This window comes from Equus caballus, chromosome 1, assembly GCF_041296265.1.
Source record: "Equus caballus isolate H_3958 breed thoroughbred chromosome 1, TB-T2T, whole genome shotgun sequence".
Lineage (NCBI taxonomy): Eukaryota > Metazoa > Chordata > Mammalia > Perissodactyla > Equidae > Equus > Equus caballus.
Genome location: NC_091684.1, coordinates 106,935,260 through 106,962,663, shown reverse-complemented (window position 1 = coordinate 106,962,663; position 27,404 = coordinate 106,935,260). Strand labels below are relative to the sequence as shown.

The 27,404-nt window shown below is 49.8% G+C and overlaps 1 protein-coding gene across 4 annotated transcripts in view; it reads right to left on the bottom strand.

Moving 5' to 3' along the window:
- Positions 1-27,404, bottom strand: part of NTRK3 (neurotrophic receptor tyrosine kinase 3) — a 364,056-nt gene that overhangs the window by 60,766 nt on the left and 275,886 nt on the right. For all 4 annotated transcript variants that reach the window (XM_023650428.2, XM_023650373.2, XM_070266942.1 and 1 more), the window contains exon 13: positions 2,150-2,280. In XM_023650428.2, the coding sequence (XP_023506196.1) occupies positions 2,150-2,280 (131 nt within the window). The remainder of the gene's footprint in view (positions 1-2,149; positions 2,281-27,404) is intronic.

Genomic DNA, 27,404 nt, shown 5'->3' with positions numbered 1-27,404 from the left:
AGGGCTGCCCACTGGGTGGCAAATGGTGTGAAATGCCAGAGCACTCACCTCCTCGGGGTCACCAGATCCAAGGGGAAAAGGAAACACTTTTAAAAGGATGAAAACAGAAACACATTTTCTGCATTAGCCAATCTGGGTACTGCCACTCAATGCCACACCACTCAGTGGGAAACATTTCCCAGGGTTTTAGACCATCATTTCATTTCCTGCTCAAAGGGCAATAAATGTTCCATTTCTTCACCCATCCCCAGACGGATGCTGGAACACCCAGCGGATTAGTGTCATCCTGTAAATTAAAAGTTTTAGGGCAGTGCAGATTCTAAGTTTCGGGACAAAATTAGAAACATTTCCACCTTTCCACATTCCTGGTCCAAGCTGTCTAAAGACAGCTCGCTCACCTGTGCATCCCCCGCCTATGGAGACACACCGAGCAAGTTTATTCTCGGCGTGTCTAGCAATAATAATCATTAGCCTTTTATGGCAGCAATACTCTAGTTCCTTATTTATTTTCTAGAGCAGAGGTCAGCAGACAACACATATTTTTGTGAAAAAAAATTTATTGGAAAACAGCCACCACCTTTAGTTTATGTATTTTTTATGCTGCTTTCCCACTACATGGGCAGAGTTGAGTAGCTGCAATGAAGAAGGTATGGCCCTCGAAGCCTAAAATATTTATTATCTGGCCATTTCGAGAAAAAGTTTTGGCAACGCCTACTCTAGATGTCAACGCAAGCCTGGCAGCTCATACGTCATGTGTCTAAGCACATTCAATAACAGCAACATCAAGACTAATGATGATAACAGAGACAAATACTCTTTATTGGGACGATGCCCCAAGTGGTGACCTGAGGATTTTACATATGTTATATAATTTAATCACCAAAATTCTGAGGAGGAGATATTATAATTCCTATTATACAGATAAGGAAACTGAGGCCCATAGAGGTTAAGCATCTCTCACAAGGTCACACAGCTAATGAGTGCTGGGGCTGAGACTCCCCTCAGGCTCTCTGATTTCCATGCTTGGCCTGTGGTCCGCACAGCACCTCCTGTGTCCGTGGAGGTCATTTATCCTCCGTGGACAAAGCTGTTTTGCAGATACACAAGACTGCGAACACAGAGACCCAAAAGTCGCAGGAGGATGAAACTGCTGTCATGAGGGCACCATCAGAGCCCCATGCTTAGGATGAGACCCTTTTGAGGTGCAGGTGAGAATCCTCATGGGGAGCAGTTTCTCCTGCTCCCAGCCCAGAACATGATGCAGAATTCACATTGGCCTCAGAGGCCCGCTCGCTGCTCCCACAGAGGCCACCCCACGCTCCAGAGCAGGGATCCTGAGACCCAGGGGTGCCTCAGCGAGGTGACTTGACTCTTACCTGTGCCAATAATGTTCAAAGATTGGTCCAACATTGATTTATAGAAGCTGCTCCCTGCTGGAGGCAGGGCTAGGGAGGGAGACTGCTGGCAGGAAAGTCCCCTCTCTCCTGCCCGAAGCGATTCAGCTCCAGCTGCACATCTGCACAGCTGGCTCCACAGCTGGTAATGGACCCATCCAGCAGCTGCCAGGAGCCAGATGCCCTCATGCATGCTGCCCCTTGGAGTCTGAACCTGGATCCCCTGGGGGGTTTCTGAGAAGCTCTTCCAGCCTCACTCACTGTTGTCCCTGTGCTCAGTACTAAACCCCCCACCTCATCTCCTTCCATTCCCAGTGATGTCTGCTGCCCTCGACTGTGGCTCCCAGGGTGTCCTTGAGTCACCCACCCTTCAGCCAACTCCACTCCTGAGAAATGGTCTAGTGACAGTCCAGGAGCAACAACACATCCTACAAAGTCACTGAGGAGGGAGGAGGGCCAGCTGGGGTCAGAGCTGAGCCCAGGGCCTCCAGAATAAACCCAGGGCCTTTCACAGGCCTAACTTGTTCCCCCAGCTGCACCCAGGCACAGCCCTCTGAGGTACTATGGCTCTTGACTTCCAAATCCACAGGAAGCTGGTTTTGGTCCAGAGGAAACTTCCCTGACCTTGGAACCAGGGCCTGGGTGCATCTGCTAAAGCCAGTTTACACCATCTTCCAGAATAGAGTGAGTGCTCCTTCCCGCTCCCCGGCCCCCGCCAGCCCTCTTCTGGAGGCCCACATGCCTCCGCGATTTACCTTCACGGCCACGAGCATCTTGTCCTTGGTCGGGCTGAGGTTGTAGCACTCAGCGAGGAAGACCTTTCCAAAGGCTCCCTCGCCCAGTTCTCGCTTCAACACAATGTCCCTCCTCTTAATGTGCTGCACATCTGTAGCAGGGGACAGAGAGGAGAGCAGTCAAGTCAGTCCTGGGTGCTTGTCCCTGTGAGAGGCAGGGGGACAGCAGAGCACAGGGGTCTAGAGCGGGGAGCTCTGCTCCTGAGTCCACAGCAGGGAGAGGCAAACTCTAGCACCTCAAGTTGGGCGTGGAAACTGGTGTCACCTTGTTGGTTGAGAGTCCTGCCCAGAATCAAGTCTCAGCTCTGCCCTTGACTAGCCCCAACCTCTCTAAACCACTGCTTCCTCAGCTGGAAAACAGAGCCAATCGTGGTGAACACACAGGATTCTGGGGTAATTGGCTATCGTGGCTGGAGAGAGTATATAGCGGTCTCAGCAGTTACTGTGCACAGGCGTGCCCTGGGGATCTTGTTCAAATGCAGCTTCTAACTCAGTGGGTCAGAGACTCTGCAATCCTAACCAGCCCCCAGGTGCTGTCTATGTGCACAGTCCGGTCTCCAGGGTATTCCAGAATCCTGGCTCCACCTCCTTGCTAGCCTTTGAGCCTGGGAAAGCTATTTCACCCCAGAGCCTCAATTTCCTCATCTGTAAAATGGGATTAACACCAATACCTTACTGGCTGAATTCTTGAGAAGATTAGATGAGATAATCCATAAGAAGGGCTTGGCCCAGTGCCTGGGGCAAACTAAACACGCACAGGGACGCACTGGCTCTTGTTACAGCATGTGCGCTGGAATGGCCCCAGCACCATGTCTGGTTCGTGACAGAGACCACCAAGTGGTAGCTAGAATTATTTAGGGGAAGCCTCTACTTGACAAATGCCCCGCCTCTGAGAGAGAGAAGACCAATGAGATCACGAGAGCAAAGCGCAGAGGCCACGCCAGAGCCTGTGGCTGTGCAAAGAGAAGGGGCGCCACTGCCTTGGCAAATGCAGCAACCTAATTAAGTCTGTCTGCAAGAGAAAGCAAAGCCGTGACCTCGGCCCTCCCACCCATTCGGAAAGAATGCTGCGAAGAAATTGTACATGAAGCGGGCTGGTGATGAAAGGAGCGAGCCAAGATGACTCGCTGACCTACCCATTAATTGTTCATTAAATACCCGTATCCACATGAGGAACAGCACCGCAGCGCCAGGAGAGAGGGATGTCTCAAATGACCTTGCCAAAAAAATGAAAGCTGCAGACAGAGGACCATGGCAGATTGTCCCCACGAGGGAGGAACCCTATGACAGGGACCCAGGGGTGTGGCTGCAAAGCCTCAGACAGTGCTCTGGTGGCTTGGGGATTCCTTTCAGAATAGGCTAAACAAATCTCTTCTTATTTTTCCTATCAGAATCTTTCGTATCCCCACCGTGTCCCAGATGACCTGCTGCAAGGATCTGTAGGAGGAGGCACTTGCAGACTGTCCCTCTCTCCTCCCCAGGAACACAGATGCACACACTCACAGGTGCGGGGGCTGCTCCTCAGGCCACAGGGTGCCAGGCGGCTGCTTTGCCCTGCTCTTTACAACAAGGTGATTGAAAATTGGTTCCCTCCTTCGCTCCCTCTGTCACCATGGCCCAGCCTCTGAGGAATGGTATTGTTTAGCCTTGAAGGAGAAGGGTAAAGAGTCTCCCACAGAGAGAAAATGGGAGGTCACGACCTCTCGAGGGAGGCCTCTGCTCATTGCTGCATAATGATTCCCAAGGGCCTGCCAATGACTGCACGGGTGCCTGCAAGGTGAGTGTCCCGGCGCAGCCTCGGAGGGGAGACAGGGCTGGTGACGCAGCTCTACAAGGCCAGGCCCACACCTCTCAACACACAGGGACTGGTAAGGAACGGGAAGTCAGGGGCACCTGCTTCAAGGCCTGGATCCTCCACACACTACGGGCTTGCACACATCATAAAACATCTTAGGTCTCAGTTTCCTTGTCTGCAGAATGGGTGTGGGGATATAAAACAAGTTCTGCTTACCCACGAAGTGAACTTTGTTGTAAAGGCTTGTAAGCCTTCAAGTCCTCTAAAATGTCAGTGTGTCCTGGTGTTTTCACCATTAGTGACATTATTTTGCAAGAAGAGGAAACAAGGGCCAAATCAGAAGTCCTTGACTAGTGGCCAAGATGGGACTAGAAACCAGAGCATAAGGTCACCACCAGAGTAGCCAAACCACTTGGGGACAAACCACCTTTGGACCCAGAGCCCACCCCAACCCCAGCCTCCCCCTGGCATTGCAATAGACATGGTCTTCAAACTCGAGCTTTATCAGAATCACCTGGAGGGCCCTTCTCCCATGGGGACCTGAGAATTTGCCTTTCTAGCAAGTTCTCAGGTGATGCTGATGCTGCTGGCCTGGCACCCCACTTTGAGAACCAGTGGAACAGGAGGCCATTGGTGGGCGAGGAACTAGCCAGCTGATGACAGCTGTCAACCTCTGCAGCTTGGCCTCCCCAAGTCCCAAGCCCACCAATATTGTAGTCATGCCTCGCCACCTGAAGATCAGAGGAGGCTGCAATCCTGGACTTACCTCCAGTGGCTCCTCCCTTCCCTAGCTGTGTGGCCGGGCTAGTCATGCCCCCTCTCTGAGCTTCAACTACTCCTCCACGCAATGGAGATCATGCCTCTCTTGCCTCCTCATGTTCTGGGCCCATCTCTGGGTCCCTAAGTGCAACCTGGGCCGGGTGACCTCACCAGCTTCCCCAGAGCTACTCGCTTAGCTACAGCGAGCACAAACTGAGAACTGAGAACTGAGGGCTCAATGAGGGGCCACACATTTCCAGCTGCTGGGCATCAGTCACGTCTTGGAATCCTCCATCTTCTCTCCCTCCCTGGGCAGCAAGAATCCCAGGCCCTGAAGGAGTCAGACAAGCCAAGTGGGAGCAGCGTCTGGGAGGCGGTTTCTCGCCCCTCCCTCCCAGGAGTTGAGAGCCTGATGGCAGCTGCGAAGCCCCAGCTGTGGGAGGGAGGGGGCAGCTTTGACAGCTGTGAGCCTTGACCGCGGCAGGAGGCAGGTAGTCATGTTCCTGGAAACTGGGTCTGCTCCCTACATGAAAAAGGCCAAGCAGAAGCCTCCCACAGACCAGTGTCTTCCCCAAATCTGCAAAGGGATCTTTTTCAGAGATGTGGAAACACCCAGTGGCTCAGAATAAAAGAGCCTTGGCTCACTCTAGTTTTCTTCAAGGAGAAGCAGTTTGAGACCAATCCCTGAGCTCGGTCCACGGATGGGGTGGTGAGGTCTGAAAAGGAGCAGCAGAAGGGATGGAAAACAAAAACAGACTCCATCCCACCACAAGTCCTCCCCGAGGAGAGCGCTTCCTCCCAGCCATGGGGTGAGGAGCTCTGTGAGGAAACCGGGGAGACTTGGCAGTGGGGGGCTGGATAGGGGCCAAACCCACCAGGAAAATCACTTCCATGTGCACAACCCCAGGTACCAACGAGACTAGTCTTCAAAACACGATCCGAGCGGCTTCCTTCCCTGAATCTAAGTGGGAAGAAGTAGGGCAAAGGGGATTAATTCGTGCCCAATCCTGCAATTTGCTCAACATTCGAATCTCATGATAACCCAGAGACGTAAGTATTGGGGTACCCCTTTCATAGAGGAGAAAATGGAGGCAGGGAGTGTCTTTCTAGAGTTCACAGAGCTAAAGTGCAGCCAAGGAAGGACTCTCTTCTGTTGATGATTCCCAATCCCGCATTCTTTCCATGACACGAGGCTGCCTGTCCTCTGTCCTCCCCTACTTTGTGGCCACCATGGTGATCCGGTCCACAGCAGCTTCACCCTCCATCTTCCCCTTCTTCTGCTCCTGCCCAATTTCTCTTACTCTGCTTATCCCGGGACTCTATTACAGCATCTTCCCAAGGGAAAGTGTAGGAACCCTCCACCCCTGAGGCCCTGGGTGGAGGGTGTGGGAGGGAAGGGCGCTGCTCAGGCCCTGGGGAATGGCTGGAGTGAGCCATTTCCATTTCTGACGTCCACATGTCTATTTGGACCCCTGTTTGGGCATATTTTTAGCTCACACAGTGCTGCTCAGAGCTGCCTCTGTTGAAGCCATCTGACCCACACGCCAAAACGTGATGGATTTTCCTAGGAGGAGCGGGCATCAATCTCATTTTACTGCCTGGCTGGCTGACCCAGCGGAGTCTGGGTCACAAGGCTCAGCCGCCGGGACACTGGCAGGGGAGGGGGAGAGAGGGAGATACACAACCCTGGCCGTGGGAAGACCTCCCAATCTCCCTCAGTGAAGGGGCTGCTGGGGAGAGCAAGGGGCTGGTATCCCGTGCGGAGGGATCTTCGCGAAATGGAAAGGGCTCCTGGCACCTCTGGCCTAGCTCTTCCCTCCCTCCTCTTTTCAAGAGAGCTGCCAATTGAGATCTGCCAGAGGAGGCCACCTGTAGGGCTCCCCACTCCCATAGGACGACGGTGTCATCAGACACAAACACAGAACGAGGATTGGTGTGTTCCAGTTACTGCTCCACAAATTTCCTTCTGTACCAAGGACCAAGGCAACTATTCCATGTCTGTGTGGGAAGTCTTCTGGGAAGTCTTCCAGGCCTGGAGCAAGCTTGACCTAGAGCAGAATCCCTAATTTAAAGAGGTCACCAGGCACCTCTGTACAGAAGGCCTCAGAGCCCTGAGAGGTCAGGGGATAGGCTGTGGTCACCCCTCATCCTGCCCCTGTTCACCAGGCTGCCTCATCCTGGGAGGAACAGAGGGTTCCTGCAGCACCTTTGTCACCTGCACAGACCCGCTGGATAGACAGACATGGCCGGAGACACAGGGGACCACTGTCCGCTTCACCTCTATGTTCTGTGAAAATGGAGGTGTGACAGGCAGAAACTGCTCAACTCTGCTGACCAGGGATGAAGAAAAAGCATAAAACCCCCCAAAAATGGTGTTGCTGAGAGACTGAGGAGGTGGGAACAGAGGCAGGTCTGTGTCTGAGTCCTTACTCTGCCACTAACACGCTTCATCCCTCCGTCCCACGTTCCTTATCTGTAGAGTGGGAACGCTGGACATCTACTTGGCAGGGTTGTTTAGAAGACTGATTTAAAATTTTTAGATAATAGAGATAATAGGAAATGTCTGAGATATAATGGACATTTAACAAAAGTGTGTTTCCTTCCTTTCCGCAAGATCTTCATCTTAAGTAAGAGCTCAATCTGCCTGCAAACAAACCGGTGGCTTAGAAAGAAACTTGGAGCAGGTGACTTTCTCCTGAAATAAAATGGAATGAGGTTGCCCAGCGAGGAGCCAGCACCGATTCAAGGGGTCGCCGGCAGCCTCTCCAAGCCTGCCCCGGCGACACCCAATCTCCTCCTCCTTCAGAGTCCAAAATAGTTTGTGGGAGGACGTTGGTCAGACAATAGAATAAAGAGCTCAAAGTCGGAGACAGATACCTACGAAAGATTGCCATTGATTAGCAGAGAAAAAACAGAGTTCCCAGGGTCGGTGGTTATAAATAATGGTGATCCTGACACTGCTGTATGTCAAGCAGCCAAGTCAGTCCCCAAAAGCCAGCGTGCTGCCTCAGCCAGAACCAGAATGCCTTCACAGAAATTCATCAGCCGCCCAGTGCTTCAGCTAATTATGGACCGAGGAGGCCATGCATGTGGGCAGCGCCTAGATGGTCCTTCCCTGAGGCTGTCATCCAAGGGACTCAGAAGCAGGCCCTCCCAGCACGCCTGAGGACTGGCCAGTTGCTTTCTTAGCTGCCCCTGATGGCTTCTCGTAACTATCCCATCATAATATCCAGTTCCTGGTTGGTTCCTAGGCTCCTTGCTGAGACCTCTCTGATCTCGCCCCCATCCATTCTGTCTCACTTCTTGCTTGTCTCTTTTAACTTACTGTTATCTCCTTGTGCCCTTGTTAATAATACAAATAACCGCTATCGATCAAGCACTCGCCCTGAGCCAGGCACTGTGCTGGGCGCTCACCACCCATTGTCTCATTCAGCTTCACAACTCTGTTAAACACGCATCGCTATCCCAGTGCTACAGACAAGGAAGCTGAAGTTCAAGGTGATTAAGCAATTTGCCCAAGGTCACCCAGCTGTTAGGGGTGGGCCACCAGACTCTAAACTCTAATATGAGCGGTCTGTCCCACCTGCCATCATGACAGCCCCCTGGCCTCTGTAACTCCCACTCCAGAAAGAAAACACCGCTTTCTGAACCATCAATGGAAGTCAATCACATTTATAAGGACAGAGAGAGTCATTTCATTGTGGAACTCATTCTTGCCACCCTTGGTTGTCACCACCTAAGCTCAACAGGAGCAGCCGGGACGCTTTCTGGAGATGAGGATGGCACCAGAAGGCAGAAATCCAAGACCCCAGTGCCCCACAGAAGAGCAGAGGGTCTCGACAGCCTCAGGGGCTCTCACGTCACAAGGTGAGTCCTGAGGGCGACTGTGTGCATGCAGGAGGAGGGAATCTCTTGGCAGGAGGTGGAGGAAGAGGGAATGGGAGTGGAAGGCAGGATCTGTGAGAAGCGTGTGTTTTCTTTGCACTGGCCAGACCCTAGGGTCTCAGGCTGCCAAAAATGCTCAGAAGAAAACATTAATTCCATACCACACATTTAATTACACATGAAATGGAATGTCTTTAAATGGAAAAGAATAACATTCCCAGAGCTCCAACTGTGGTGTTTGAAGTGGCAGGAGTGGGGCGGAGGGCCAGCTCTGAATCTTTGAGGAGGAAGGGGACCACTGAGAGGGCAGGACCCCTGCCTTCGCTGGAGGTAGGAATTTCTGCCTGCCATCACAGACCTGCCCTCACCCCTTCCCATGGCCCCACTGGCTGCGTCTCGCTTGCTTGTGCATGGCAGCGCAAGTGGCACTAACTTCCCCTTCGGTATTGCATAAGAGCATGACCAGGTAAACATGCCCCCGGCCGGTTGCAGACCCTTTGCAGTGGCCTGCAGCCAACCCAGCCAGCTCTACACCTGGACAGATGAGCAGAGCAGAGCTACACTCTCCCAATAACTGCTCTTGCAAAGCAATCCCCGGATGATTTACAGGCTAGGAAAACAAGAGGACTCCAGGGTTCATGTCAAGGATCAAGAGAAGACATTTCAAAGGCTGGAGAGCCCACAAAAGAACTCTGCAGAATTTTTCTTGGAGGCCTAGAATTTAAAATTTGTCCCCAGTTACCTACCAGATGAGGGTAACCAGGACATGGAAAAGCATTCCAAGTTGAATGAACACCAGCGCCTTCTGCTGTTGTCATTCTGCTGGAGTAAGGCTGACTCAGGACTGTTTGTCTGAGCCCCCGATGATGTTTCTGCTGGCCAGCCCGTGTCCCATCCCAAGGCTCTTCTCACTGAATTGGGACTTCCCCATCCTATTATTTTCAGAATTTGATGCCTTTGCAAAGAGGCTCTGAAGGGTGCTGGCAGCTGCTCACGTCAAAAGAGCAACATCATGTGTTACTGAGTTTGCAGACTGGGCCCAATACAGAGCAGGTACTCACTAAATATTTGATGAATGAATGAACGAGCTAAAACCCCCTCCAACGTCCTCCTAGGGACTGTAGCAGGGAGAACACTACAAAGAGGGAGGAAGGAGAAAAGCTGAGGGAGTAGTAAAAAGAAAGGAAAGATGAGTGAGAACGGGACAGGATCCAGGAAGTTCCAAAGAGCAGCCTTATTTATGTGCTGTCTCCAAGGCTGGCCCCGGGAACCAGGATCACATCAAACCAGGACACTTCCGAGACCCACATCCTAAGACTCAGTCTCCGGCACTCAGACTTCTAAACAAAGTACCCCTGTGGTCTGCGTCTGCGGAAGCTCAGTGAACACCGGGTCTCCTCTCCAGGGCACGTGCGCACCCTGAGGCTAGAGGTAACGGACACTGAGACGCTGTGTTCCCACCAAGATAAATAAATAAATAAGACACCCTGCTGTTTCTGGAAGCAGCGAAGAGAGAGGATCAGTGGAGGACTGTCTGTTCTGGGGCTATTTCCAGCTCACGTTTCCTGACACAAGAGGTTCAGAGAGCGAGGCTAAAGTTCAGATGTGTCGCTGCCCCCAGGTGCTACTTCTCAGACCTGGACCAGCATGGGCTCAGGCATTTACTGACACCACGGGGCCCCTGATGTTGGCTTCCCTAGCCAAGCCTACCCTCTCATACCCACTTCCTTCGTCTCCATGTCCTGTTGGCCCTTCCCATGGTGAGAGGACCCCTCTGGCTCTCGTTAAGCCTTGACTGTCGGAGCCAAGAGTAAAGAGCAAAAGAACCCCCAAGGAAAGCATCTGGAATTGAGAAGTTAGGTGCTGAAAGATGAAGCTCAGACTCGGACTGGGAGTCTGTCCCTCCAGCAACTTGCCCACTTCCCCACCTCCTCCCCCTCTTCCGGCCTGGGTGTTTCCTTTCCAACTTGACAGTGGCAAACTCCCACTCAAAATGCCCATACAAGGGGCGCATTCTGCATCTCAGTCTCCCCAGAGGCCCTTCTCCTCCAGCACTGTCGAGGGATGCTGCCTCAGCCTCTCATCCCTGGCATCTAACTCTGTCCGCCAAATCTATTCGGTGACATTATGGTTTCTCACCAGCAAACACAGAGCTTAAGGCGTTCAAGGTTGTTCCTTCCAGCTCTGGAGCTCCAGCCAAGACATAGACTGCAGGGTACCATAGAGTCATGAGGCTGCAGCTTCACACAGGAAGTCTTGAGGTCAGGAAGCAGAAATGCCTCTGAGAACCACAGGGTGAAGCAAAGGACCACAATCACCCACTCACAGAACACACCACTGGCCTCCATGCCTACCAGCTACCTTCGATCCAGTAGCAAACAGAACCCCTTCAGACAAGACGGGGAGGAATGGGCATTATAAGACTTGTATGGTCAGAGGCAACAATATATTCAAATGAACAAAAACAAATACACAAAGAGGAAGGCAAGAAGGAGGCCTTCTTGGAAATAAACATCAGTATTAGACCAAGAGGAATGAGGCAGAGCATGGTTGTGAGGTGAGGCAGAACTGGGTACGAATTCACATTCAGCAGCACATCTTAGGAGGCAGCATTTGGCAATCTACTAAACGAGTCTCAAGCCTTGATGTTTTCATGAGTGAAATTAGGAAAATGTCCATCTCACTGGATTGTCATGAGGAGTCAATGAAGTTACGCATGTATAGTGATGCGCTTGAAGTGGCTTGAGTAAACTAATGGCTGTAAAGTTCATAAATGAACAAGCCAGTTCCTTCCTCCCACCCGCCCTCTACTCAAACCTTCAATGATCCTCCCTGATGGCTTAATCTCTCTGAGCCTCAATTTTCTCACCAGTAAAGTGGAGATTTTTTAAAAAGTGCCTATCTCATGGAGTCGTGGTATCTTTTTTTTTTTTTTTTTTTTTTTTTTATTTTTTTAAAGATTTTATTTTTTTCCTTTTTCTCCCCAAAGCCCCCCGGTACATAGTTGTATGTTCTTTGTTGTGGGTCCTTCTAGTTGTGGCATGTGGGACGCTGCCTCAGCGTGGCTTGATGAGCAGTGCCATGTCCGCGCCCAGGATTCGAACCAACGAAACACTGGGCCGCCTGCAGCGGAGCGCGCGAACCTAACCACTCGGCCACGGGGCCAGCCCGAGTCGTGGTATCTTTAAGTGAGATAAGTGGTGTTAGGTGCTTAGAACAGTGCAGGGGCACATAGCAGGTGTCCAATACGCATTATCCTATAGTCTCTATGTCTTTAGGGTAATCTTTAGTCTCAGTTTCTGGTCTTTAGTGTCAGTTCTGATATTTGGGAACTCTGATAACCTGCCCTAATCCCCAGGCTTCTTCCTCATGAATTCCTTACCTAAATACATTAAATAGGTCCAACAGATGGATAGCCTGGTCATTCATTGACCTCAGAGCCCAGCTCATGAGTTCACATCCACGCGTCCTCACTCACACCATTCCCCTACCTGGGGTACCCTTCTCCCACTTCCACTAGGAGAAATCAACCCAGGCCTCAAGACTGGCTTTAATCCTATGTTCTCCATAAGATCTTCTCCCCATCCTCTTTAAAAAGACCTTTCTCTCCCCTCAGGATATCCATCCCTAATGGAAAACAGGTGTCCTGGACCACCTCTGCTTACTTTGCCGCTCCCCGACATAAAGTCAGCTCACCCGAGAGTAGCTCAGAGAAAACAAGCTCATGACAGCCTCACTACCTCACTAAAGCGCATGGCATTAGCAAAGGCTAGTATCAGACTTTTATATATACGTTCGGTACACTAAGGCCCAGGATTCTGGTTGATGTGGGCACAGGCCACATTCACTAGTTGCAAAAAGATGCTGCTGTCTCCTGGCCTGAAGAAGTTTTTTCTCTCTCATTCTTTCCCCGGCAAGGAACTTAATGAAGACTTTAGCTTAGGCACAAAGTACCCTAGGAAGGGAACAGGGAACCTACTGAGGCCATGGGACCCCATCTTAGGGGCCTTTCTTTAGGAAGGTTCCATTTCAGCCCTGCCCAAAGCAGGAAGCCCCAGAGAGAAGGAAAGCTGTGGTTCTGAAGGAAAAGGAAGGCAGGACACCCTGTCCACGAGAATTTACAAACCGATATCCCCACGTGGGGCCCTTAACCCTGAGGGTCTTTCTTCAAGAAAGACTCTTCTTTCCCCTTCTTTGCTCAGGGCTTAAACTGGGACATAATTCGGATCTTCTAGGACATGCTGATGCCCTCCGAGAAACGGCTTTTGCCCCCGGGGGCGGAAGGAGACACCTCTGTGGCTGCTCTGGTCACCCACCCAGAGCGTAGCTTCCTGTCTTCCCCGAGCTGTGCCGAGGGGTGGTGATAAAGCTCACCTGCTAGTCCGCACATCCTCTCCCCGCCCGGGAGGCCCCAGCTCCCTTACTCCTCCCGACTCAGCTCAGCTGCACATGCTTCCTTTGCAGTTCCGTTGGCACAAAGTGCTCTCTGCTGTGGGTTCAACGCGTGCCCACCCCCCCGCCCCCATTCATCCCGGCCAAGTCTCCCTTTGCCTGACCTCAGTGTTTGTACATCCACTTGACCGGACTCTGTGGGAGACCCCTGAAGCCGGCCTCCACAGACTGCGGAGGCTGTCGAGGGGCCCAGGGAGTCCACCGCTGGGTCCCTTCCAAGAGGGATGTTCCCATTTCCAGCTCCCACTCCCCGAGCTAAGGCATCCGCCAGGCCTCCTCGCCCCCCTCCCCCCGCGAGCCTCTCTAAGCCTCTGGCTCTGGTCCTCACTCTCTTCAGCTCTGTATCTGATGGGGTTCAAGGTCAGAGGCTGGAGCCGGTGGGTCCTCGGCCATCAGGCCCTTGCCGTGGGCAGCCCGAGCTCGGTGCGGCCAGCTGATTCGTTCCGCACGGCCTCCGCCATCCCGGATCGGAGCCTCCCCTGTCGAAGCCCGCTCGCTCTGCCAGGTGTTTCCCCACCACATCCTCTGAGCTGACTTCCAAGAGTTCCCCCACGCCAGATGTTAAACGCACTGGTCGGTGGTTTCCTGGCCTGTCTCCTGAACATCCCCCTACCTTATAATTCTGCAAAAACCCGAGAAAAAGCCACAACTGGTGGAGTTTTGGGCGCCCCTATCTGACCCCTGGAACCCCTCCGTGGACCTGGCAGCTCAGATGAGGTCGATTCAAGTTCACCAAGTCTCTAGTTTGCTATCTCTGGCACTGGCTGAAGTCATCAGCAAACACTTGTGTGGTGCCTTGGATCGGAAGACCATTGTTTCTAGTTCTGGTGCCCAAAGAAATGGAGCCACATAGAAGTTTGGGCTTTGAACGATGTCAATGTTATTTCTGTCTTACCAATCCTTTGGAAGATCCCACAAGTTGGGGGGTCAAGTGGCTGTCAGGACTGTCAGTGGAAAATCAGGTGAGGAGAGAAGACCTCATTGAATATCATAGACCTGTGTTGGTGACAACTGGCCACCTCTCGTTGTTAGCCTGGACATCCTTGGGTGGCCCCCAACACATCAAGATGGGGCCTCTGGGGCATCAGCCTCAGGAATCCACAGAAGACGTACTCAGGAGCCCCCCCAAGAAGCCATGCTCCCATCCCCTGCAGGTGGACCCCAATTCCCCCTCCCGCCGGCCTTGGGGACTCCTCCCCTCTGGTTTTTCAAAAGAGATTGTTGCTTGATGTGGTGACGTCTACACACTGTCTGTCTGCTGTGGCCGTCTTCACAAGAGGCCTCTGCGGCCTCCCTCTCCTGATCCTTACCACCCCTTTCTCCACTCCTTCTCTGAGAACCAGCTCTTCCTAACCCCCTCACCCACCTGCTCCTTCTCCATGTGGGTTATTGGCCTTCATTGCTGGCCTGCTCATTACTGCTTTCTGCAGCTGTTCTGGTCCTGTCTGACCTTTTCATTGTGAGTGTGTGTGTGTGCGCGCATGCTTTCTTTGTCTCTGAAATAGATCTTCATTACAGGCTCCCCAGGTAGGTGTGAAGGGCTCCTTGAGCCTCCAGGGTGCACGGCTCAAGCAGGGCCCACAGGCCTCAGATGCTGTGTCTCTCCTGCCAGCTGTCAGAGAGGACAGCCTTGGAGCACAGTTCTCTTTGCACAGCCCCTCCTGGCCCTGGGAATTGCAGCCAAAAGAACTATGAGAGATAAGCCATTTCCCACACCAGCTCTGTTACCCTATAACCTGGCCCTTTGCCTCTGTGTTCTGTCTCTGGGAACTTACCCATTTTCCCATTTTCAGCACAAAAAGTACAGAAGCTGAACGACCAGGCAGCTATGGCCTCCTCCTGCAAATGTGTCTTGTGTCAGTTACACGTGGATGTCATCCTGTTTAACTTTTCCATATCTGTGAGATTTTGGGTCACACATATGTGAATCTCCAGTTACTCCAGGTCATGACTCAGGCAGAATGATTTAGGATATCCAGGTTATAAAATCAGGAAGGAATTAAATATTTGGATTGAAGACCAGTCATGGGGGAAAAAAATGTTATCTGCAACAGAGCAAAACCACTTGATAAATGTCTCATTGAAATGAAGAGACCTCCCCCCAAAAGAAGTTTCTATCAGAGCAGGGGTTGGTAAGTGGAGTGTGTTGTGCATGTCCATGATTACTGATTTCACATGTGTGAAAAGCTATGTCATGCTCTAAGCCTGGTGTGCTGTCTGTTCTGTTTTCGTTTAGTGGATGTTAGAAATAAACGGATTAATAAATAAAACCACCTAAAAGTGCATTTATAAGTTCCCTGACAGGCACGGTGATCTCAAGGGGTCTGATTTTTTTTATAAGTCCTTTCATTTCTCATGTGCAATCTTTGGCCATAGATTTCCCAGGAGTGTGCTGGGGAAAAGAAACCACGAGCCAGTGCTGTTTTCTGGTCCTGTGGGAGTGGGAAGGGCAGGGAGTGGAGAGGCACTTCTGATGGCATGGTGGTTAAAGGCTCGATGCTGGCATTAGACACACCCAGCTCTGCTATTGACTGGCTGTGTGATACTGGGCATCTTACTTGACCTCTCTGAGATGATGTCTCTTCTGATAAGTGTGACCCACCTCAGATGTTTGTAAGTAAAAGAGATAATATTTGTCTGTAAACCTCTTAGCACAGTGGCAGGCGTCTAGTGAGCACTAGTTGTAAGATTCATGTCTGCTCTCTTATCCAGGATCGCTCAGTCTGGGCTGCCTCACAAACGCTCACTTGCCTTGGCATCTATGGATGCAGAGACAAGCACAGACTCGAAAGTCCTTTCTCCTCTAAGAACGCACCCACTGCCCCTGCCCACCAAAAGCAGGAATTGTCTGCAGAAGCCTCTGCCTGCCACTTACAGCTACAGAGAACTCTGACTGCTCCAGGCCATTGGCCTTCAAGCAGGGCCCTCTGCCTGGCTTACGGAGGCTGTTTGTCATCTGCTGTCTCCTACGAGGGTCAGGAGATCTGGGGACACAGTAGGGAACAGGGAAGCCAGAGGGCAGCGGGCAGCACATGATAAGCTCCCAGTAGGTGGAGATGACTTGGAGGAGCAGTTACATTGGCATATGGAGCCTTTGGAGTGGCTGAATGGTACATTAGCGGGTGAGTGGCTCTCTGTCCGGGTCCTGGCTAAGAGAGAGCTGGAAAATGTCCACCCACAACAGAGTTTGTAAGTAACCTTTGCTCCAAACCTAGCTGGCAGGGACAGCCACCCCAGGCCCCTGCATGGTGGTGGTCCTGGACAGAAAAGAGGCCAGTTCAACAAAAATGGTCATTTCGATAGTGATGGAAACTAGGGCACCCAGCCAGATTCTCCCCATTACTTGCTGAGGGGCCACATACTCCTTCAATCTGTGATATATTCAACCAACAGGCATTAAAGTTACAGTGAGTGTCAGGAACTGGGCTATGGGCTGGGGACACAGAGGGGACAAGAGACGCTGCTGGGCCTCCAGGGGCCCACTGGTCTAGAGCAGAAGACAGACGAGTCACTGGGCAATGCCAATACAGTGCGATGAGCACCCTGTGGGCTAAGGAGAGGACCCAGCGGCACCCGGAAGGGGCATCTAACTGAGTCTTGAGGGTCCCAGAAGACTGCTGATGGGGGGGAAACTATCTACTCTCTCTGAGCCCCGATTCCTTCATGTATAAATATGAAAATATAGATAAAAATGACTTTCCCACAAGTCAGATGGAGAATATTCTAATTCCGTCATTCATCAACAATAGCAATATAAATGACTGATAAGGTGTTTCAGCTTACTCCAGACTTAAAGACTATGCCACTCTGTTTTTCATCAGGGGTGGGGAGGTTGTTTAGAGGAGAGCCACCCAGGAAAGCCGGCCTTGCTCTGATCACCCCACCTCATTCTCTGGCTGTGCCTAGAAATCTCCCACTGCCAGGGCAGAGAAGTGGGTTTCATTGCTTCCTTGTCCAACCTGCTCGGCTCTGGCCAACCCTGCTCAACGTGACTTATGGGACCAGACCACCTGGGATCAAACTCAGCCTATACCAATCATTTTGCTCTGTGATCTTGGGAAAATTACCTAATTTCTCTGGTCCTTGGTTTCTTTCTCTGTAAAATAGGATGTAACAATAATAGTACCCACCTCAGAGAGGTGTTTTTGTATAGATGTGTTCGTGTGTATAAAATACTTAGAAAAGTAAATTAGGCGAGCATCATTAAATGTCAGCTTTCATCATCATCACCATCAAGATCTTCATGGTCATGATGACCACACTCTCACAGAGGGTCCATTTGTGCAGTCGGCACCCTCCTTGTGGAAGGTTGTGTGGCATCATTAAGAGGTTGGCCTTGGGGCTGGCCCCGTGGCCGAGTGGTTAAGTTCGCGCGCTCCGCTGCAGGCGGCCCAGTGTTTCGTTGGTTCGAATCCTGGGCGCGGACATGGCACTGCTCATCAGACCACGCTGAGGCAGCGTCCCACATGCCACAACTAGAAGGACCCACAACGAAGAATATACAACTATGTACTGGGGGGCTTTGGGGAGAAAAAGGAAAAAATAAAATCTTAAAAAAAAAAAAAAAAAGGTTGGCCTTGACTCAAACCCAAGCTCTGCTGCCACTAGCTGTGTCACCTTTTTGAGCCTCAACTTCCTCATCTATGAAATGGGCTACTAACAACACCTATACCATGGTATCGTTGTAAGATAAGTGAGATCATATGTTGAAAGCAGCCAGCATGGCACCTGGAAGATAGGGGGCTCTCGGCCGATGGGAGTGGCTGTGCTGCTATGAGGTTAACACAGAGGAAATAAATGGTTACATCTCATCCGACTGTTGTCATTCTGTCCTTTCAGGAGGGGTGACATACTTCATATAAGCGAGAAATAAGTCTCCTTCTGTTTCTGTGGCCTCTCAGTGACTATGAAAGAAGACAGACATTTTAAGTTCCCGCTAGCTCTCCACGCTGCTGGGGGTTGGACCTGAAGCAGACGGTCCCTGGCTTAGCAGGGCACGTTAATTAGTCAGTGCAGATGCAAAAGCTGGCTCAGCGCTGAGTGAGGAAAGAACCAAATTGCTCTGGACGTTGACATGTGGTGACTGTATTTCTCGGGGAGGAGATGAGCGAGGAGAGCTTGAGAGAGGCAAAAGGGGAGCCTGGGAGCGTGGAAGTGGCCTGTGGACAGGGTGGATGGAGGACTTTTAGGAACAGAAATGGCCAAGATTGACTATTTGGTCATTTGTGTTGCAACAATATAACTTTTCCATGTAACATCAAAACTAGAGCAAAAGCCACGCTCTACACACAAACTCTGCATTTGAGTGATGTTCTGAGCATAAAACACTGAACACAGGGCACATGCCACATGCTGGGGATGAAGAGCAGCGGTTCATGTAGATGCTAAGACATTTTGGAAACTCACCCACCCAAGGGAAAGCAGGAACTCGGAAGTTTTCACAAGAAGAGTGAGACCACCTCAGCCTCCCCTGTCCCCGGGCCTCCTTGGAGAGATGAGGTGGCATGACTATGTGGGGTGGGGCTCCAATAACTTCCCCTGAAGGATGCTCAGCTGCCCTCTGGCTTGTGAAATCCTCCTCATTGTCCAGATCCCCACCTGCCATCTCTGCTTGGTGTCTAGTGGGCTTTCACAGGAAGCACAGCCAGAAGAGGACTCTCACTTCTTACCCCTGCACCTGCCCCCGCCCCCTGGGCCTCCCTGTGTGGTAAATGGTATTCCCACTCACTCAGTGCTGCAAGCCCCTAGTCCACCAATTTTCCTTGATGGCTCTTTCCCGCAGTGCCACCAAGCCCATCGATAAATCCTGTTGACTGCAGCCTCCAAACACCTCTCAAATCTGTCCACATCCCCAGTAGATCCACTTCTTCCCATCCTGCTGCAGCCATCCTCGTCCAAGCCACGACGCTCTCTTACCTGGGCAATGGTCTCTTCACTGAGCTTCTCTTCTCCCCCACCTCACTCCCATCCCTCATCCCCCACTCTGGAACATGGTCAGCCAGCTGGGGTCATCTTTAATAAAAAGCGAAGTGGGAAACTGGATGTCTCTCCTCTAGTTCAAGTCTGAGTTTAGAAAGAAAGCCAGACTTGCTTTATCATTGCCCATAGGATCTGATCCAGTCTGCCCTCTGAGCCCATCACCAGCCCCTCCTCCATCCCCCCACTCCACCCTCAGTGCTCTACCCCACTGCCTGTCCTTCTCTTCTCATACATTCCAAGCTCGGTGCCGCCTTAAAGCCCTAACAGTAGCCACCACCTGTCCCCGAATGCTTGCTCTCCAACCATTTAACTGCGAAGCGTCACTTCTATCACAGGACATCGTTTTAATTTTCATGCATAGCACTACTGCCATCGGATAATTGTCTTGCTGACTTATTTGTCTGTTTATCATCTGGTCTCCCCAGTGGGATGCCAGCTCCACGAGAGCTGGGGCTCCTTGTGTCTCCATCAGAACTGTACCCCAGAAGCTCAACACCCATTCGTTGAATAGATGTGTGACTGCCTCAGAGGGTTTTATCATTATTCCATAGGCTCCTGTGACTGAAAACATCGAGTGAGGACTGGAGATTCAGCACCAGCTGAGGTGGCTGCAGCTTCAGCAGAACTGGATGCTGAAACTAAGGCACACGTGCTGGTTACTAAACCAGGGCAGCGCTCAGCAGGAGGGCAATCATAGCTCTGAATTAATATTGAGCTGAAGACTACAGTCATCTGAGCATAGATTCTACCAGTAAACACAAGAATACCAAAGTTATTGAAAATCAGAACCTTGGGAACCCACCTTCTCCTCAACCTGAGGCCTTACACTCACACTGGGCCTTGATCACGGCATTAACTCCTTAAACCACTGACACAAACAAGGGCCATTTCATCAACTGGAAAGTCCTGAACTTTCAACATTGCTATTAGGTGGGCTCCATGAACCTCTTCGAGGGTAATGGCTAGGAGGAGGCCAGGTGTGGAACCCCATTCAATCTCTGGGACACCTGGTGGGCGTCCTTGTATAGGGCCAGCATATTCTGCCATGGCTGCCTAGTTGAATTCTCAGCATGGTGGGAAACTGAGGATGCACGAGTTTGCCTGCTGTGTTTCCCCAGCTGCATCCCACTTGGTGATGTGAAAAGCAAACCCCAAATTTGGCTATGATGCAGCCAAAATCAAATGTACAGAGAAATTGACTTCAACCAAAACTCACAGTGATGGAAATAGACAGTATTTTCCTTCCTTTATGACTGAAAGTCTATCAGTATCTGGGTTCCCTTCCCAAACAAGACTGACCCAGGACTTCCTTCCAAGGGGACTACAGAAAAACTCCCTCACTGTGAGCTGACTCATTCTTGATGACTTTGTTTTCTACTTTGCTAAGGAAATCAAAAGAAATTCCCTCAATTTCCTTTCTCTTCCATTCTGCTTGCCTCATTTTTATCTTCCCCTCTGTCTTAGATGAACTGATAGTTCTTTCTTTCCACGGTTAACCCCTCCACCCAAGCTTTCGTCTTCAGGTTTTTTTCCATTCACTTCTTGGATGTTGTCCCAACTAGTATTTCCCTCTGTTCAATACTATAAATCTCTCCTTCCCACCTCATCCTAATAAAAAGCATTCCTTGCTCCTATCTCCCCTGGAAATTTCTCCCATGTCCCCTTCATCACCAGACTCATTGAGAGGTGCTTTACCTATTCATGCCACCTTCCAGTCTTCAGCTCATTTCTCAAGCCTTTACACCCTTTCCACTTCCCTCCCCAACCCATCTGTCACAAAGTCATGGTGGCCTCCTGATGCCCAAACCCAACAGCTTTTTCTTAGTTCTCATTCAACACAGGTGCTTCTCAAGTCCTTCACAGACTGACCAAAGCTTAGCTGAGTCTCTCATCATTAGCTATCTTGCATCATTAGCTATCTTGCCCATGACTGGGGTGCTCACTTTTCTTGTCAGACATAGATATGATCAGGATTCTGGAATTCTAGGAAGCCCAGAATGTACAGATACTTATCACAATGTTGTGTATGACTTCCTTGTGCGCAGCCATGTCCCTATGAAGCAGCAACCAACGTGAATCATCTTTGTAACCCTGATGCGTAGCCCTGCGCTTTGCATTAAGTTTAGATACTTATTAAATCAGTGAACGTCATTAAGAGAATGTGTGCCATGGAGGCATAAAAATCCTCAGTTAGTTATAAGTGTGGACTTCCAGGGGAACTGTATGCACTCCTTCCTGAGAGATCTTTAAAAGGAAAGGAGCATTTAATTAATGCCTTAGTTAATAACTTTTGAAAAATGAACAACTATTTATCAAGCACCCACTGTGCTGGGCAGTGTAGCATTAGCAGATTTGCAGATCAGCACACCAGCTGTGGCAGGAACTAGGGAGGGGGAGGGAAGTCAGGTAGGCAGGAAGCAAGCCAGGTCTGAAGGGGCTGCAGAGGGAGGGCTGATTCCTGGGTATGCACCACGCCTTCTGAGAGCCCCTGCTTCCTGAGCTGGGGGACATCCTGCCAAGGGCATGGCTAGATAGAATAAGCAATGAATGGATACTGGGAAGTTGAGGAGGGCACCAGGCCTCCCTTCTGCCTGGCCATCAGTAGCTAACTCCTGCTCCAATCGCCTACAACTGCTTCTTTGCAATCCCATTGCAAAGAGGGAGAAGGGCAGTCTCTGGGAGTTCCTTCCCCTCCTGGCCTTCCTTGATTCCCAGCTACCCTGGCTTCCAGGAGGTTGCCAAAGAGTCTCATATGGTGGACCACACATGCCTGAGTGGGCTTCCAGGGCTGGCATCCATTGTCCCTCCCTCAGCCTGGCAGATAGGAAGAGCCAGCACCCAGGGATCCTGGAATACACATGGCATCTTGGCAGCCACCTCTAACAGATGACCAACGAACAGCTTGCTCGGGCTGCAGGAAGTGACACAAACCTAATTGCACTCATTGGTCTCGACTTCCATGCTCCTCCCAGGCTCAGTTTGTCCTTCCTTCCCTGTTGCCACCAGATCTTGATCCTTAAAGTTACCACCTTACACTCGTCTGTCCCCCCCATGTTTGGGTTCTTTCAGTATCGTCTGCTGTGCTGTCCACGCACCTTCCCTTCCCCAGGACCTCATTTCCAGCAGACAAGAGCCCAGGAACTCAGAAGAGAGGAGGGTACATGTCTCCTCCTGGTCAGCTTCTGTCCCATGTCCACCCCAGAAGGATGCTAAGGGCCCTTTTAGAAAAACAGGAAGAGACACGTTGGAGCTCCAGCATGAGCTTTGCTGTCACCATTGAGAGCTGCAACAGAGAAAACATGGCTACCGCTTGGCCTCAAAAGCTGCAGATTTAAACAATCTCATGATCAGTCTCTGCCCCTTATCTTTCCTGCTGCTATTTCCTTGAATCCGCTCCAGCTGGTTGACTTCTCTCCAGTTATGGCCCCTTCTGCCTGAAGCCCAGATCACTGGGTTGGCTGGAATGTCTCGCTCTCAATTGTCTGTGGCCTTTTTTTATAGCCAGCTTCGATTTCTACTGTCATGCCCCACTCAATATGTTCCCAGGAGGCCACCTGCTGAAAGGCCAGGGCGGGAGGTCAGGATGCATGGGTACTGCCTCCTAACCCTCACTCTGACCTTGAGAAAGTCAAGGTGCCATGCTTGGCTAGCCATCTGTAGGACATGTGAGATTAGAGGCTTCACTCAGAATCCCATTAACATTTCTGGACTGTGCAGTTCAGAAGCCCCAACCCGAAAACGTAGCAAAGCTCGGGCCGAGGAGGCTTTTGGAGAGGAGCACTGTGGGGATGTTGGAAGCACTCGGAAGTCACCTGGGAAAAGGCAATGGCTCCTACACGCACCAACTCTGCATCCTGAGCTCTGAAGCCGTCATGTTCCAGAAGGAGATGGCTTGCCCTAAATTAGCCCTCAGGTACAAGAAGTCAGCTCTCTATAAGGACAGCCCACTGCATACCTTCTCCCGGAATCCCGAAATGCCCAGGGGAGTCTGCAGTGGGCCACAAGGCAGCGATGCAGCGACACACAGCACCTCTGGTGGGGGCTGCCACTCAGCCATCTCCCTCATTCAGCTTAACTACCAAAAGTACTGAAAGACCTGCTCTGTTATTCACAACAAAAGCAGAATACTATGTGTGGTCCAGTTTTAAATGTGCAAAGGGAGGGAAAATAAGAACGTATATTCACATTTGTTTAAACATAATTTGTTTAGATGTAATTCATAAGGACACAATGACAGTGGTGACCTGTGTGGTGATGGTAGTGGTGGTAGGAAGAACCAGCAGATAAGGGACAGATGTAAGGAGAATTCACATATATATACATACATATATATATAATTGAGGCAAATAATACCTCAATAAAGTTTACATATATAAACTTTATTTTACATATATATTTATTATATATATATATAAACTCTATTGAGGTATTATTTACATGCCAAAAAATTCACCCATTTTAATGCACAATTCAATGATTTTTAATAAATCTACCGAGTGGTGCAACCATCACCATAATCCAATTTTAGAACATTTTCTTCATCACCCCAATAAGTTCTCTTGGGTCCATTTACGGACAATCCCCATTCCCAACCCAGCCCTAGGCAACCACTAATCTACTTTTTATCTCTATAGATTTACCTCTTCTGGACATTTTGTACAAATGGCATTATAGAAAATGGGATCTTTAGTGTCTAGCTTCTTTCCCTTAGCATATCGTTTCTGATCTTCATTCATTTTGTAGCATGGATCAGTACTTCGTTCCTTTTTATTGCTGAGTAGTATTCCATGGTATGGATAGACCACATTTTGTTTACCCATTCATCAGTTGATAGACATTTGGGTTGTTTCTACTTTCTAGCTATTTCAAAAAGTATCGCTATGAACGTTGGTGTAAAAGTCTTTGTGTGTGTGTATTTTTGAACCATGTGAATATATTACCTATACAAAAATTTTTAATATTGCAAAGATTAGTTAAACGGCACATGCGAACAATCTTCTAAAAAAGCAAGTAGCAAAATAATGTGTGTGTGCATGTGCACAAAGCATGATTTGATTCTGTTAAATAATTAAATAAGTACATAAAAAAGATTAGAAGGCAGAAAGCTAAAATGTTAACAGTGTTGTCTCTGGGTGATGGGATGGTGGATAATTTATGTGTTTGTGTGCTTTTCTGTATTTCGATGAATTTTCTACTGTGAATATAAATTACTTTTGTAATCAGAAAAAACCACATTGTTATTAGAAGAAGAAGAAGAAAAAATCCTTTCCATTCAATTTCTCCAGGGTCTTTACATCTCTGTTACAGAAAAATATCCTCCCAATAGTCTACAAATGGCGGAGGGGATGGCGCAGCCCATCTCCCTCTGTATATAATGCTGGTCACAGCATCCAGAAAACTGCAGATCCCCAATAAATACCAATCAATTTTGGAGACCTCAAGATCAGTCTCCACGGCAACCTGACAAGGCCACGACACTATATGAGCCCTGCCCGGTATGAAGATGGTCCAGCAGGAAGAATGCCAGCCTCAGGCAGCCCACAGTGGCCAAAGGACCACGGTATTTAGCTGTGGCAATGAAATCAGGCCTCCCAAGGCTCAAGGAGACTGACATCTCTCTAAATGATGGAACATTGAAAGTCTTAACTGAGCATCCTGATGGTGGGGTTCCCTGAACTGCCATTTCTATTTATACAGCTGCAAACAGATGTCATGATTCAGTATTTTTAAGAACTAAAATTAAGAACTAAGCACCCTTCTTCTATGCCTACCTTGTGCATAATTTCATCATATTGCTTCATAATTACTCACTTGTCTACACCAGGCCTGTCCCTTACATTGGCAGGACCTGGGACAAGAGAATAATTAGAAGCCCACATCTCACTTGTCTGCAGATTTGGAAGACATAATTCAAGCTAACTCACCCTATTAAATAAGGTACATCCTCTCCTATCCTGTTAAATACAGTTTCAGAATGATATGAAGGGCCAGGTATGGACTGGGACATCTCAGGCTCCTTGGAGTTGTGAGTTGGGACATTCAGTGCCAGAGAGCTGGCCCCCGCCTGCTCCCCTTCTCCATCCCACAGCAAAAGGAGCCTTGTGCACAGGTACGTGCACACCCAGCCTGAACCACCCCATGCTCACACTCCCCTCTGCCCCACATCAGTAGCCCCTTGGCCAACCCTCAGGCTTAGCAGTGCACATGCCTGCAGTACAACCCATCCTTAGGAGAACAGACCAACCGAGAGACCTGCACATCTCCTGGAGGTGGGCTAAGAGCCATCTTGGTAAGGAATTCTGGTTTAGGCAACTGAAACGCTCTAAAAGTGGGTAGGGCCCAGGTTCCAGTTGGTCACTTCCCATGGCCCTTGGGCTCCTGGCAGCTGAAGAAGGACCCTGAAAATTATGGGGTCCCTCTTGCCCAAGGCTAAGGTAAACCTGTCTGTATTCCCACTAGACTGGGTTTCTCAAACTTTGGCACTATTGACATTTTGGGCCAGATAACTCTATTGTGGAGGCTGTCAGTGACATCTACCCTCAGTTGTGTCAACCAAAAATGTCTCCACACATGTCCCCTGGGGCACAAGTAATCCCCAGTTGAGAACCACTGCACTAGACTATGAAGCTCTATGAGAGCAGGAAATACAACCGCTTCCCTTAGCGGCAGAGTGCACAGCATAGAGCAGATGCTCAACAACTGTTTGAAGGGTGAATCAATGAACCAACATCTGCTCGTGATCTCAGAGGCATTCTTGAAAGACCCTATTCTCCTGGTGAGGATTGTGAAACACGGGTGACAAAAAGGTCCTAAGAACAAGCCGAGGGCAGTTCTCGATCCTCAGAGTATAAACGATAAATCTAGGTAAAATGAAGGTAAAAATGATAGGAGGCAGGAATACTGTCGTACACCTAGGATTCCACAATCAGACAGATCCCTCTGCCTGATATGAGCACAGAGTTAACCAGAGGAGTGCCCCTAAGACATTACGCATTTCGTAGTCCAATCTTCCTCTACAAATGCTACCCAGGTTAGGAGAATGAGGGAGGGGCCAGGGTCTCTAAACATAAATAGACACTCTTATGGGATGGGTAGAACACTGCTGAGCCCCACATGTTTCTTAGAAAAATCCAAATATGATGCACAGTGAGGACTATGATGCACGTGACGGGACTTCTGACCTGCAAGGTGCTGATGGTAAATTCTCTTCATCCCCCTGCTACCCATTCCTCCTGCTTTCACCAAAGGGATTTTGCAAACCCTATTCATGCTGAGTCTCTTCAATCAGCCTAAAAGGTTTACTGCTACATCATATCCACGTTCCTTCTCCAGAGCAAGCAAACATCCATGATTCAGTTTTCTTTATAATAGATGAATTCCTTCTTGTATATTTCCCACATTCCTAGGAACCGAGTATACACGGCTACATGCAGTTGGGTTTGCGTTGGCACTCTCGGGGCAGCTGATGATGTAGGCCTGAGGAAATGGGGTTCTGGTGGAGCCCAACACTTGGATTAAAGTGCATGACTGGTGCCATTCACTGTCACCAAGGGGACGCAGACTTGATTTCAGAATCTGCTTGTGCCTCAGTTTTCCCTAGAGTAGCAGGTCTCAAAATGTGGTCCAGAGGCCTCTCGCAGGCCCCAGACCCTATCAGGAGACCCACCTGTCGGAACTGTTGCCCTAGGAACACTAAGATGGTCTATGCATTCTTTCATTCTCGTTCTCTCACAGGTATATATGGAGGTTTTCCAGTGGCTTCCTGACCTCTGATGATCATTACTCTGATGCCATGATAGAATGTGTGTATGTGCTTGTGTTTTTAGGTGTTTCTCAGTTCTAATTTCAATGATGGTAAATATAGATGAATATAACCCACATAAGCAAAAGATCTTGGGGGGTATCTTCATAATTTTTAAGAGTGTACAGGGGCCCCGAAGCCAAAAAGTTTGAGAACCACTGCCCCAGAGCAGCAAGGCTGGCTGCATTTCTACGTCACCAAAAGTAGGAAGTGGAAGAAAAATATTTGGAAGGCTTTTCTGAGAGTAAGTTACCAAGAGTAAAAATAAGTACATTTTCAGAGTTTTATAACAAGAGTGTCACTGTGACATTTTAACTGCAAAATGTTCTCTAGGTTCTTTGAGGTGGAAAAAAACAAGTCTGGTGAAAAAAGCAAAAGTACTAATATTTTCAATAAAAGCAATACGTCCTAAATATACTAGTGCCTGTCTGAAGGTTTACCAATAATCTGATTTGCACTAGCCTCACCTTAACACCCCCAGACTGTCCAAAAATTGGTTCCATCTCTGAGAGTGTGAAGGGTGTGCAAAAACAGTTAGAGGGAGA